This window comes from Fusarium phalaenopsidis (assembly GCF_050370095.1).
Source record: "Fusarium phalaenopsidis strain FUZ10S chromosome Unknown contig_32302, whole genome shotgun sequence".
Taxonomy (NCBI): domain Eukaryota; kingdom Fungi; phylum Ascomycota; class Sordariomycetes; order Hypocreales; family Nectriaceae; genus Fusarium; species Fusarium phalaenopsidis.
In genome coordinates, this window is record NW_028145405.1 from 1747731 (window position 1) to 1761719 (window position 13989).

General features: G+C 54.7%; 5 protein-coding genes across 5 annotated transcripts; 2 read left to right on the top strand and 3 right to left on the bottom strand.

Annotated features, from left to right (window-relative positions):
• Positions 1-385: 385 nt before the first annotated feature.
• Positions 386-1270, top strand: LRP88_07914 (uncharacterized protein; the record flags this gene model as incomplete). The annotated part of the gene is made up of 1 exon (XM_083244428.1): positions 386-1270. The coding sequence occupies one exon, from the start codon at positions 386-388 to the stop codon at positions 1268-1270; it is 885 nt and encodes a 294-aa protein (XP_083098922.1).
• A 1216-nt stretch (positions 1271-2486) lies between these two features.
• LRP88_07915 (uncharacterized protein) lies at positions 2487-3874 on the bottom strand (the record flags this gene model as incomplete). Its single annotated transcript, XM_083244429.1, has 2 exons — positions 2487-2967; positions 3111-3874. 2 exons carry the CDS (start codon positions 3872-3874, stop codon positions 2487-2489), a joined length of 1245 nt encoding a protein of 414 aa, XP_083098923.1.
• A 549-nt stretch (positions 3875-4423) lies between these two features.
• LRP88_07916 (uncharacterized protein) lies at positions 4424-5779 on the bottom strand (the record flags this gene model as incomplete). The annotated part of the gene is made up of 4 exons (XM_083244430.1): positions 4424-4629; positions 4692-5336; positions 5395-5519; positions 5583-5779. 4 exons carry the CDS (start codon positions 5777-5779, stop codon positions 4424-4426), a joined length of 1173 nt encoding a protein of 390 aa, XP_083098924.1.
• A 3362-nt stretch (positions 5780-9141) lies between these two features.
• On the top strand, positions 9142-11517 carry LRP88_07917 (major facilitator superfamily domain-containing protein; the record flags this gene model as incomplete). Its single annotated transcript, XM_083244431.1, has 5 exons — positions 9142-9228; positions 9368-9456; positions 9541-9830; positions 9898-11037; positions 11093-11517. The coding sequence occupies 5 exons, from the start codon at positions 9142-9144 to the stop codon at positions 11515-11517; spliced, it is 2031 nt and encodes a 676-aa protein (XP_083098925.1).
• Positions 11518-11774: 257 nt separating this feature from the next.
• Positions 11775-13709, bottom strand: LRP88_07918 (glutathione S-transferase family protein; the record flags this gene model as incomplete). Its single annotated transcript, XM_083244432.1, has 7 exons — positions 11775-12017; positions 12078-12203; positions 12255-12335; positions 12385-12568; positions 12619-12713; positions 12765-13233; positions 13297-13709. 7 exons carry the CDS (start codon positions 13707-13709, stop codon positions 11775-11777), a joined length of 1611 nt encoding a protein of 536 aa, XP_083098926.1.
• Positions 13710-13989: the final 280 nt, after the last annotated feature.

The following is a 13989-nucleotide window of genomic DNA, read 5'->3' on the forward strand; positions in this document are numbered from 1 at the left end:
TCACCAGCGCCTCCATCTCCACCTTCAGCTCGTCTCTCATCCCTACCTTACGCCAATAACGCCTCCGAACAAACCCCTGTCGTCTTTCAGGCGCAAGCAAACACCCGCGATAAATCAATCGGTCCCGTGTCCTGAAAAAAGCGGAGGCCATCCATCGCATCGTCGCCCCCTCGGCCTCTCGAGTCTAGACAAGCTCCGTGGCTAGACATCCCGCCCTTTAGCTCCGCTTCGGCTCCCGGACGACTCCACCACCCTCGCTGTCACCGATTCAGGCACCTTTTGGTGTACTACGTATCCGTGAGACGCTTTGATCTGATCTGCAATCGCTTTGGATCCCAATTCAACGTGAATCTTCAAAATCGTTCAGCCTGAGCCGCTGCCTCTCATGACAATGCACGCTGTCAATTCCGCCGGCCGGGTCGTATCCCTCCTCAACGACGAGAGCGCTGCTCCTCAACAACCGCGACCCGTCAGCTTCCACTCCAGCTATGTCCTCGCTCAGTCGTACCCCACCCCTGGCAGCAACGCTTCCTCACTCAACACACCTGAGCTGCTGCGCTCCGACTCCTACGACTCTCAGATGAGCAATGATCCAGTGTCGCCTCTGACCCCCAGCGTCGACTACTACTCGCGACATCAATCCGTGTATACTATTCCCCATGACTATAGCCTCGACCCCAAGCAGGCTGCCTACGCCGACAGCAGCCGCTCGGCCTCCTACGACGCTGAGATGGTTAGCCAGCCTCGGTCGTCGCCCATGCCCGAGCGACCCGGAAAGCGGTACCCCTGCCGGTACCGCGACACTCACGGCTGCGAAAAGACATTCACCACCTCTGGCCACGCCTCGCGCCATTCCAAGATCCACACCGCCGAGAAGGCTGTCCAATGCACCTTTGCGGGCTGCCAGAAGAAGTTCACCCGTGCCGACAACATGAAGCAGCACCTCGAGACTCATTACAAGGACAAGAGCCGCTCCTCGGGCTCTCAACGTGGTCACCGGGCTTCTCTGGCCGATGGGCGACGCAATTCGACCTCGGGACGCCCTTCCGCGAGCCGCGCGTCTTCGTCCCGGGATTCTAGAAGCCGTCGCGACGCTGACCCTTATCCTCTTCCTTCGCCCCCACTGGCCTCACCGAGTGTTGGCAGTGGATCTTGGGACGTTCGAGGCCGCAACCTCTCGCTTCTCGGCCGCCCTGTTGCTGACAGAACACCAAGCGGTCTTGATGCTCTGGCCATGGCGGTGGCCTGCCAAGAGGACTCTGGTGTTTGAATGTCTGTCGCCCTGGCATCCTTGACATTTTTCAAACCACCACCGTCACATATGCTCTATTGATAATCCTAATCGTTTCCAATCTTGCACGCACGCACGCCCAAACACCACCAACCAACACCAGCACCCACACCCCGCCACCGCTCTTCATCCTCTTCAACGCAAAAATTCTCGACACTATTTTATGAACGGCCCCCCACACAAAGGGCGTATTTTTTCAAACCCACTCGGACATGTTTCAACCTGCGGGATTGTATATGAGTACAAGAGGAACAACCCGAACGGAGAACGGCGTTTTATCACGGTGATTTCTTTTTGACATGTTTTAAAAAAGGTTCTCAGGGACATGGACAGTGTCGCAAGTACACGACATGGCGTCACGGCATGGTTATTCTCCCACACTACTACGGATTAGATAAACGACAGGAAGCGCCCCATTGGAGCCTCGAAGTTCGGGGGGCGGAAAACAAACGCACGGCGTTGACAGGATTTTTTTGGTTGATGATATGATTTTTCTGTTGTCTCTTAGCAACGTATACGAGGAGGGGAGGGGCGGCAGCGGCCTCAAGGTCGAGAGCCGTTTCGGGCATCTCCGGGGCTCGGGCTTGGAGAGGGGGGGCGCAAAAAGGATTGACAAAGGATTGACAGCGGTACAGTACACGGCTGCTGGGCGCCGTGACTAGACGGCCATTGTTGGATTGGACTGGATTATTCACATACCTGTATATTCACTCTCGAGTTGTCGATCAGGGCGCTGATTCGGCGCAATGCAGAGTTAGAGGGGGGAACGCCCGAGCTGTGCGCAATTGATACCACTTTGCTCTTCATTACAGTTTATACCAATGCAGTGATTCGAGTGATCCGAGCTGAGTGACTTGATTTGCTTATGGCGTGAGAATAGAGTTGCTCGGTTGCTTATCTCCAAAGGTTGTGGTTGTGACAATGGATGGATACTCTCTCAACCAACCTACCAATTCCCTTGTCACAACCACATGCAACTTTGTATTTATCTTGATATGAACCCGGGTATTTCGGCCCTTGTCATTTACTACCTGCATTCGTCTAGTCATTTGATAATTTTCGTTTATTCATCTATTCCCAAGTCTATCATTCATTCAATCGCTAGAGTTGCTCCGTTCGTTTCCGTCATCATTACTCCAGCCATGTCACATCATACCCGCGTCAAGCGGGCGTCGTCGTTACTGTAGTTAGTTAGTTACCACAGGTCTTCCTTTTCCGCGCATAGTCTGGCCATCTCAAGTTGCTCGTCCGTCTGGCAGACAAGCACCCGTTGAGAGGCGTCGGGACTGCCAAGCTCCTGGACCACGTCCTTGAGGGGCTCCTGGTTACGAGTCCCATCAATCGCAAAACCTAGACAAGCGACTCGCTCAACCACGGCAGCCCGGAGCTTGGCGCTGTGCTCGCCGATGCCACCGGCAAAGACGAGAGCATCAACGCGGCCTTCCAGAGAGACAAAGTAGGATCCAATAAAGGCCGAGACGCGGTCAACAAAGATGTCAAAAGCGAGGCGGTGTGTGGGGTCATCCGACTCGGCAACAACACCAAAGTTGGTGGTGCCCGTCATGGATTTCCATCCGCTCTCCTTGTTGAGAATCTCCTCCGCGCGCGAGATGTGAAGGTGTTTGGTGGAGGCAGGGGACAGCTTCCCCACATCGCTGGCGTAGTGGAAGACAAGACTGTAAGGTTGACAAGGGGTTAGCATGCAAGGGACTTTATTTAGAAGGGAATCCTCATCGGGTCCGGATCTCTTGGATGATCTGATGAATGTAGGATTCCGCTTCATCCGGTGGGGCTGGGGTGCCTGGCTGGGCTGTCTCACCTTGGATCAACACTGCCGCTTCGGGTTGCACCTGGGAGGCCGGCCAGAGGCGTCAGTCCCATGCTCGTATCCCAGCTCTTGCCTCCCTTGATGGCGCAGGCACTGGCACCGCTGCCCAGATGGAGGGCGATTATGTTCAGCTCGCCGACGTCCTTGTTGAGGTATTCGGCTACCGATCGCGTAATGAAGGCGTAGCTGATGCCGTGGAAGCCATACTTCCGCAAGCGATTGCTCTTTGCGATCTTGGGGTTAATGGGATATGTGTAGATGTGGGGTGGTATAGTTGTGTGGAACTGTGAATCGAAGCAGGCGACATTGACGGTTTCGGGGAGCGCCTTGATGCATGTGTCGACAATGCTCAAGGCAACACCATTATGAAGCGGCGCGAGGTCGCTGAGTTCTTCGAGGTGGTGATACGTGTCTGATGTGATGATCTGAGAGCAGTCGTAGTCGCCGCCGTGGACGATGCGATGGCTGGCAATTGCAATGTCCTTCTTGGACGAGATCTCCTTCAGCTCCGTATCGTCGACGAAGGTATCGAGAAGCAGATCGAAGGCGTCCTCCTGGTTCTTGACAGCATCGCCGACCTCTTTGGCCTTGATGACCTTTTCGCCCAGACGTTTGTAAGTGAGCTGTGCTGGTGGGGCAGTGAGGCCGCTGATCTGAGCTTCTGCGATCTCGCGGGGCACCGCGCTCTTCTCCGATGTGTAGACTGAGATTTTGACCGAGCTGGACCCGGCATTGATGGCGAGAATAACCTTCATGACGACAATATCAAGCTGAAAAAGGCCAATGGATGGATGTCGAGGGGGGAGCACCGCAACGAGCCAAGGGAGCTTCTGTTTTATGACCCCCCCTCGTGGCTGGGCTGTCCCCCTCCTGCCTGGGCTTGCCTTACCCTTTGCAATGACGACACAAGGGCCGTGGTCTGATACTAGGTATCGCGGGGTTTGTAGGCTCGGGGTGGGGCTTGAGTACGCCCGAGCAGTCTGCCCACGGAGGACAACATGTGGCATATGCAAACGGCTGTCCGCCGCCGCGCCGCTCCCAGTCCATGCTAGCAAAGCCGCTGTCTCTGCCGTCAGCCAACCTGACATGACCCCCCACGACCGCCGAAAATCACTCCGTCCCCGGCACTTTCAGGTCCTTGGGTCAAGCGAAACTGCGATCTATCGCCTTTTGGGACCCTGCAAACGGTTGTCACCCCACCCGCATGCTGCGCCGTAGGCATGTGGTTCGGCCTAGTGGTGCAACTGGTTGGCTACCGCTGCTGCATCTGGCACTTGACACTTTGATACTGCCCGTACCAAGCCTCAAGGCGTAGCTTCGGCCGCATCCGAGGGTTCGGGCACCGAGTCTAGAGTGTGGTTCTGCCAACCAGATAGCGGTAAATCGGGAGAATGTCCCGGCAAAATCTGCGGTGAGGGCAACTCAAAGTGGTTCGGCGGAAATGGGATCCCATTGAATTCGCGGTCCGAACTGTGGCAATAGAGCCACGTCTCGAGGAATCGTCGATATGCTGGGCTGACCGTTAGCTGATGCTTCGAAACCGGTTTGGAACCTCGAGATACGATTAATCACCTTGACGCTCGGTAAACTGGATGGCCAAGTATCGTATGTCCAGCGTCGGCTGCATCGACCTTGGCTCCGATGAGTCGCTCGTTCTGGTTCGAGGTCGCATGCGATGCGCCAGGGAGAAGCGCCGATGCGAATGATGATCGTCACCCGTGTTGTGACGCCGACCAGAGGCATTTAGTCGAAGCTGCTTTGCCCTGTCATCCCGTCCTCGAATCTCACCGTCGAAACAGTGGATATCGTATTCACGGTATTGCCCATCCGTCTTGTTCGCCCACACGCTGAGCGAGTGGAATGTCGTATAGCGATCTCTCCACAGCTTGAGCCTCTGGATAGCTCCGATGCCCTTTACTTTCCCAAAGCTATCCGTGCGACCATGCACATTGGTCCAGACAACGTCGACGTCATAAAAGTCAACAAGGTCCTTCCGGCGCAAGTCGCCCTGAAATTGGATCGAGCTCTCGATTGTCGTGAATTCGTATCTGATCTTGATGAATTGGTCGTGGATGCACACGCCCTCATCCGTTGTGTATCGAACTCGATGGGGTTCCTGAAACGTAATGTATCGCTCCATGTCCGCGGGGTCATAATACGGGCGATGGCGCGAGTGGAGGGTATGAGGATGGATGTCTGAAGGTGTGTCTGAAGGCACTGCGATGCGACGAGTTAGCTGACAATGAATTGGCACAGCGCCGACGACGAGACGCACGAAAATGCTCGAGAAGCTCGTTCTGGTAGCTTCCCTGCCAGAGCACACGGCGTTGCTCAGATCCCACCACCTCCCATGGTCCTAGGTAGACGACTCGCTCGTCCGGTGTATCTTGAAAGAGTATTCTGCAAGGCCGAAGTCAGCGTCATGCAGCGGCAGAGGCATCGTCGGGCTTCGTGGGAGCGTACATCGTTGCCTGGAAGCCCGGAGGCCCCAGATCAAGCGCCGAGGTTTCAGTGGTCGACCCCTCGGTGGTCGGAGCGGAAATGGTCGATATGCCGGAGGTCGGGGTCCACGTCGAGTCAACGGGACTGACGTAGGTTCGTCCGTATGTTGGTGGGCGGCCGAGCGACGAAGATGTGAAGGATGAGCCCGAGGACGACATGCTGTCGCTGGTGGCAGTCGAGGGCGATCAGACTGACCGAGCTGTGGGGACATGTCATGACACGGTCACAACGGCAAAGAAGGTGCGAGTGGTCTCTGCCGGCGCCGTCTCGAAGATCCCAGTTGCCAGCCCCAAGAACGTCTTGTCCAGATTGATGCCGTACTACTTCTTGGCTCTCGAGCTCTCGGTGACGGGAAAGAGTTGAGTGTGTGTGTGTGAGAATTTGTGCGCGTGGTGGAAGCTTGTGTGAATAAGAAGGAAGAGCGATTAGGCGTGCTCTTGGCTGCTGCTGCTGAGGCTGGGCTCGTGGATGCCCAGGCTGGCGCAAGTAACGGACTCTCAACAAGTCGATATACGTAGAGGCACCGCATACACTCAGACAAGCAAGGGCGGACTCAGGCACTTGACGGCATGGGTAGCTCGGATGCTGCTGGTGCATTAACCTACCCCTCCGATACGGCCGGTGGCAGACAGATGGACTTGGACGGAGTCTCAGTCACGTATGCGCAGACACACAGGCAGGCAGATCGCAGACTTGGGACGGCGCAACGTGCTGATGGTCTCCAACTTTACAGACGAGGCAGAGTTGGGAGCTGCACGGCGCAGAACGACACCTGACGTAGAGATGGGTACTGTAGGCGTGGGCGCAGTCGGAGCAGCCAGCCCAAACCGGAGATGCAACAGCTGGAATCCAGAGTAGAGTACTGTAGCAGTTCCAGCGCAGAGAGTCCAAGGTCAGATCCTAGAAGAAGTCTTTCGTTTGTTCCTAGACCAGCTGCGGGCCAGCATCATCCATCGCAAATCGTTGGGAAGCAGACAGACGCGGTCGGTTTCCACGGTCGACGAGGGGCTCTTCCGTCTCGCTCTGTCCCGAGAGTTGGGTCCCACGTCGTCGGCAGCCAAGACCACAAGGCTAGCCACACACAGACAGGCACGCCGCACGCTGCCCGTCGCAAAGCCGCAGGAGGGCCAGTTGTTTGCCAACAGAGAGAAGCGCATCGACAGAGGTCGTCGTCCGGAGACGGGGAGAATCATAGTTCGGCAACGGAGAGCCAAGGGCCAGCGCCACATGGACAGAAGCTTGTCGTCGATTGGTGGTCCACTGACGACGGGAGCATCGCGCACGGGGGTCGATGCGGCATCCTGATGGGCTGGGTGCAAGGGGTGCATCCGTCTTGGAGCCGTTTTGGGGCTTGTCTTTCTGGAGCCATCTTGGTCTTTGGTGGCCTTTGGTTGGAAGAATCTTGGCTTGCTCACACTAAGCGATCCTGGTCCCGTGGGGCTCTTGTTCGCGGGGCCTCGTTTTTTTTCTTCCTCTTACCCTTCTTGCTTGCTTTTGCTTCGCTCAAGGGACTTGGGTACCTCGCTTTGGAGCGCACTAGGCTGTCGGGTCGCTGTTCCGCTGACAATTCCCGACTGTCTGGACAGCCGGCTCACCGTTTTCGCCAGCACTCGCATCACATCGCGTGTTGTAGACAGGGGAAAGTCGATATTTAGTCCCAAAGTCACTTGACATGGCGACGACGTGTTCCGCTGGGGCGCGACAAAAAGAGTAAAGATGAAAGCGCGTGTTCGGAACCGTGGATGGATCCAACTGTTGTGTCACCCACGTTTCTATGTATGTGGTACGTACAGCCGACAGTGCTGCGCTGTAAGTAATTTCCATTGGAGCCTCGAACACCCCCTGGTTCAGGAATGGTCGGGTCCAGCACCATCCTCTATCCGAGTAATGCCATTGGTGCGGCGAGTCTTGTCTCTGGTGTGAATCGAGTGAAAGTTGGGGATGTAATCATGGAGGAGGAAGAGGAGGGTAGCATCTTTCGATGATGGATGGTTGTGGACGACTAAGTAAAGAAAAGCAAATAAATGGAAGGCGCCTGTACTGAGTAGGTACCGAGCATCCCAAGGAAGGAGCGAAGGAACAGGGAAGGCGACCCGGGATTGGGCCAAGTACCTTGAACACCCTGACACCTTTGATACCCAAGCACAAGACTCAGACTCAAGGTTGCCATCCATCCATCCACTTGGATCTCGACGGATCACGTCGATCTGGGATTTCATCGTTCGGTCTTGGGAGTGCCTAGCCCAATACGGTAGAGACCCAAGAGTTTCGATGGTTGCTCCCGTTAATTTCAGAAACTCTGGGCAAAGGAGTCTGACTAGGAGATAGGTAGTGTTGGCGCATAGTCAGCTAGCACTGACTTACACAGGTGGGTTCATCAAAAAGTTGCTACACAAGATTCTACAATTGCACGCCTTGCTCTGCAAATACAAAGTCTTTACTTCTTCAATAGGCAACCATGGCATTTATTAACCAGTCTTAAAAACGGAGTGGGTGGTACAGCTTCCCCAGATTGCAGAATTGTATATCCCCAGTTGTGAAGTGCCATGTCTTGGGCCTAGACGCCTCGTGCGCTTATGTAACCTCTCCCCCCACGTCTCCGTTCATGACAACCAAGCTTCAACACCACGTGCCCTCGCCGAGATATTGGCACTGTCTCATTAGCACGCCTCTCCCCCCCCCGGAGCTCGCAGCACGCATTATTAGCCCCCATCCCGCTGTCTGTCTAGGGAATTTTCTCAACGGGCTGAACGGCCGATTCCCTGCAAGAACTGCAAGCCACAATCGCTCCAGACTCGGGCAACAATACCCTCCCCGGTTTCTTGAGTGCTCAAGTCACAGGCAAGTCTCACAATTTCCTGCCGACACGGACGACGAGGACCCAGCCGACAAGGGGACGAGGACGGGGAACCGACCCAACAGTGCAGCGGTCGTTCCGCCCTGGCTGGATTCTAACCTACTCTGTTCGACTTGACTCGACTCGATTCGACCCTTTTTTTCAAAGGTCAACCACCCCAGGGGACGACGCCCTGGACGCCCTGTTCAGTTTACTTTCACCTGTCATTTCCTACCCGCAACAGCCAAGCTCCGACCAAATTCGAGCAAGGGTATCGAGGGACTCAGCCAAGCGCAGCCAAGTCGAGCCAAGGGTCAGCTAAAGGAACCAGCTGCTTTTTTCGTACGGCGCCATCCATTGCGGCGTTTGCTTGGCGCACAGTCCTCACGCAACTGCCGCACAGTCCTGCGATGCCCTCCCACACCATGCTGCGCAGCCTGCTTCAACCTGGCAGTAACATATCTCTTCCATTCCATCACTGCTGAACGAGGCACGGCCATGAGAATCTCTGTCGTTCTGTCTCCTGTTCTGGGCATTTCTTGTCCGCCAACTTCTGTCCGATTTTTCGGCCTCCTGGCTGCCAGCTCCAGCTGAGTCTGCCTCATTTGAATTCGCGGCGCAGCTCAGGCCATTCATTCGTCCTCCTTGGAGCTGCTGCGACGCGTCGCTATCCCGTCGCAAGCCATGCCTCTCTTCTCCAGATATTCTATGCGCCAGAACCGCGGTTTCCTAGGTTCCGACAGCTCTGCATTGCCTTCACAAGATGCCCAAGTAAGTTCAGCCAATGCTTTGTCTTTGTCGCATTGAGTGCCCATCTTTGCTGTCAAGTCCGCTCTCGGTGACCATCGCCTATGGATCCCCTGTCATGAAAACCCAGACCTCCCGGCTAATGAGCACTTCCTGGAAATAGGATCGTCAACAACTGCGTTACGAGCTCGACTTGAACACATGGAACTTTCGCATTTGGGGCGTTTGCGCATCGGGCTTTTTAACAGATTCGTAAGCTCTCCCACTGCATCCATTACTAACATCTACATGCTTCTGCACGCCTTCATCGCCAACTTTGGATTTAACAACTTGTAGATATAACCTCTTTTCCACAAACGTCATTCTCGCATCCATCGCATTTGTCTACTGGCCCAATGGTCCAGAGTGGTCCGGACTTCTCATCAACTTCTTTACTCTCCTTGGCTCCGTCATCGGCCAACTACTCTTCGGCTACCTCGCGGACCGGTATGGTCGAACCCGCCTCTACGGCATCGAACTAGTTCTTGTAATTGTTTCTACGATCGGTGTAGCCACTAGCAGTCACGGCTACAATGATCTCTCTTTCTTGGGTCTCTTCATCTGGTGGCGCTTTGTCATGGGGATTGGTGCGTCACCCAAATTAACCAAGGCTCAACGACATCACCAAGGATGGGATGCTGACAAACATGACAGGAATCGGAGCCGAATATCCCCTCAGCGCGGTAATTACATCGGAATGGTCCAGCACTCAGTCTCGAGCTACCATGTTGTCTTCGGTTTTCATGATGCAGCCGATCGGCCAGGCCCTGGCCCAGTTGGTTGGTCTCTTTGTGCTTCTTGGCTTCCAAAGGAGCCATGACCTTCAAGGAATGCGCTGTGGTCTCGATAGACTGCACGAAGAGGAGTGCAAGAAGGCCTTGGACGGCATCTGGCGCATCGTTATTGGTTCCGGCGCGGTGCCTGCGTTGTTGGCCATCATCTTCCGTTTCTTCCTATTCGACTGCGGCATCTACAGTCTCGAAGTCCGGAACAAACCAGCAATTGCTCTAATGAACACACAGAGGATTTACGGAGCACCTCAAGGAGGTGGCACCGAGGCCTTTCCCGGTGGCGGTGTCAACGGCCGCCCCCCGATAAACGGCTCGTTCCCGATGAGCCAGCTCAACCACCCTCCGCCATCGACGACATACCAGATGAACCCGCCCAATGGAAATCACACGGCACCTTCTTACCGAACAAACGCGCCGCCTAATAATATGCATCTCACGAGCACCTCGCAGCAGGCCATGCCCATCCAGTTTTCCAAGGAGGACATGCACAACTACTTTATCCGAGATGGCAACTGGGCCTACCTCTTGGGAACAGCAGCAACATGGTTTTTCTTGGATGTATCATTTTATGGGATGAGCCTTGATAACAGAGGAACGCTGTCGACAATGTGGGCGACGACAAAACCGACGCCGATCAACGACAGACTCGAGTGTTGGAACTCGTCCCTCCAAGGGGGCAACTCTACAGTGCCACAATGGGCCATCGACGGACTTCCGGTTTGGTCGACCGACGCGACACACCCCTGCAACACCATCTACGACGTGCTGATCGAGCAGACTAAGCAATATTTGCTGACCGTGTCGCTTGCGTCTATCGCTGGAAGTGCTTGCTTTGTCTTGTTTTCGAGCCGGATCCCCCGGCGACAGTGGCTCACGGCCTCGTTTCTTGTCCTCGCCGGCTTCTTTGTGGTTACCGGCTGTGTCTATTATGGTGTCCATCAGAAGGATGGTGCACCTGCTACAGTGGTGTTTGTGGCCATCTGCCACTTTATGTTCAACTTTGGTAAGTTGGGCACCTGAAACCTGGTCTGATTCACGCTAACAAGGAGTGTTTCTAGGCGCCAACACACTGACGTTCATGATTCCCGCCGAGATCTTTCCAACCTGTTATCGATGTATGTGCCACGGTATCTCTGCGGCAGCGGGCAAGCTCGGCAGTCTCGTAGCAGTGCTCGTGGTATACGGCATCAACCAGTCATACGACGCCGACACTCGGCAAGGTCTCATCTTCCTCCTATTCGGATCAGTGGCGGCGGTCGGAGCCATCTTTTCGTGGGCATATCTACCCAACTCGCAACGCTGGGTCGAGTACGACGGCAAGAAGTACCTCGAGTCAAAGACGCTCGAGGAGTTGGGCGAGGGCAGGGTCAAGGCGCGGCTCACTGGCGAGCTGGTTACTATTGAGGAGAAGTGGGATGAGATCAAGAGGAGGAAAAGGGGCTCACAAAGGAGCGACCCTTCTATACCCGATGGGGCTACATAATTGCATATGTTGTTTTGGATTGACGATATAGGATGGGCGGATAGATCACTGTTTGTATTATGAGCCCCCGACGGGCCTTTTTTGTAATCTATACACAAGTAACGGATACCCTATAAACATGATGATTTGATATTTTGGGCATTATGTAGTATCGATTACTATTGTACTCATCGCTATGAATGATGTTCCTGTTCATAATCCTCCCCCACGTTGAGGTTGATATTCCAATGCCATTCATTCAACCCCTTATTTCCTCTTTACCCGCCAAGTCCATTCCGCCGGACCAGTAAATCAACAGTGTCAGCATACAACTCATGATCACTCGTCGTTGCCCTTATACTCTCGTCAGTCTCGATGGCGTCCAACCACCTTGCCCAACGTGACCCAGGTGGAGGAGGCGACCAGCCACGCAGTGAGGTGAGAATACGGGGGAGGCGGAGAGCAAAGGGGGCAAGATGGATATCGACGAGACTGAGGTTCGGGCCGAGGAAGAAGGGGCCCTAGGAGTCTGTGTTAGCTTTTCATGTCTTGTGTTGTATAGAGCACAGTGGAAAACGTACCTGCTCGTCGGCGGCCTGGATGAGGCTATCGATGCTGGTTTGGAGTCGTGCAGAGGCGTCGTGCTGAAGGGCTATTTCCTGTGTTTGAAGGAGAGTGAACAAAGGTGGTACTATGCGGTTATTGATCTGAGCCTTGGTTAGATTCCACTGCTCGTTAGACATGGGAGACATACTTACATGATCCATCCATAGTCGGCAAGTAGCCTTGGACTGCGGGTCTGTGGGAAGAAGAGGCATGCCCTGGCCTAGATCCTCAAGCTACCAGAGTGTTAGACATTGTGTCCCTTCCAAGGCGTTGACGACATACATATTCTAATATCACACCGCTCTCTGCGCAAGTCCATTCACCCTGTCTTATTGCAGGCACACAACCACGCGGGTTCGCCTCGAAGAGGTGTGCCGGAGCCGGATGTCGAAAGGGGTCCGTCTCGCAGTACTGGTAGGCCATGCCCTTTGCCTCGAGGGCTATCCAGACGCGCTGGGAGAAAGGACTGAAGGGTGTGTCAGTACAGTGAAGTAGTTGCAGGGAACGTTGAGTTACCAGAAACATGCCCCGTACAGCTTCAGAGTGCTCTCTTTGGCGTGTTTCCTGGCTGTTAGCAGTGCGGCACCTGTAGTTTTTCTACTTGGAGGCTTCTTGAATATAGTCAGTCATCGTTCTCGATCATCCAAGTGTTCATGCCTCACCTGGACCTTTTTGGTCTCCCTCTCTTGCTTAGCCAAGTACCGCTGCACGCTATTCTTCTTGATCTCGTCACTCTTCTCCAGAGTGTGCTTATGAGGGCCAGCAACACCATCCCCCTTTCCGTTACCTCCGTTACCATTGACCCTCTGGACCGTCCAGAAACGTTGTTGCCCAGCAACACCTGCAAACCCGCCGAGTATTGCAGGCCCAGACTGCCCCTGGTCCGAAGGTTCAAGCTGCAGCTGCGCACCCGGCAGATACTCGGTGATTTTTATCTTTACGTCACATAGATCGCGCTCGCGGGCGTTTCGCTTGCGCTTCTTCTTGTTGGGGTCATCTGACTTGGGCGTACCTGGAGGCCTGCCCTTCATGCGACAGTCCCAATAGTGCGATACAAAGGGTTTCCGCTTATAACGCTGCGTCGAGCGGTGCGAGTAGACATTGTCCACGTGGGGAAAGTATGTCTCAAATCTGCAAAAGAATCAGCAGCGTGCTCTTATAGAAAAAGCATCCCAGGGCAAGTGGAAGAGCTACTGTTCATGAGTGAGGACAATCATTTCGTCAACGTTAAACAGCTTGTCCCGCCAAGCCTCCAAGTCCGGAGGATCAACCACAATCTTGCTACTCAACTGCCCATTCGATCTTTCAACCGGCTGCGGTGGAGGCGGCGGTTGTGCACCGAAGACGCCCTGTATTTGCTGCGTCTCGACAACAGGCACAGGCACAGGCACCGCCGTCGGTGCAAGTATACCAAACTGACCTGGCGCATGATGCGGAGCTGGGGCCGTGACTGCAGCACCGCTCTGCGCAGCGTGCAGCCGGTACGCCTCATCAAGATCCGGCGCAACATAACCGTCGAGCCCAATGCCGAGGGCGACCCGGTGATACTGCGCAACGGCGGGCGCGAACGGCCCGGAGCCGGGACCCGGAGCTGAAGGCGCGGCCATGTGGGGCCGGTATTTTCAGGTGCGACGGGGGACGAAAAAAAGGGCAGGGATGTTTCGGAGCTTGTTCGTTTGTTTTTTTTTACTTTTATTTTTACGTTGCTGCTTTAACACTTAATATCTCTCTCAAATTTTGGCGTGAGAAAGAGGGGCTTTGTTTTGGTCGTTGGGTGACATTTTTTTTTTTCAGCCGCATGTCACGAATAGGCAGGTACGACAAGGCGGCAACGCGATGCACGGGCCACCCACCTAGCGTCAACACCATAGGAGATCCACTTTTACC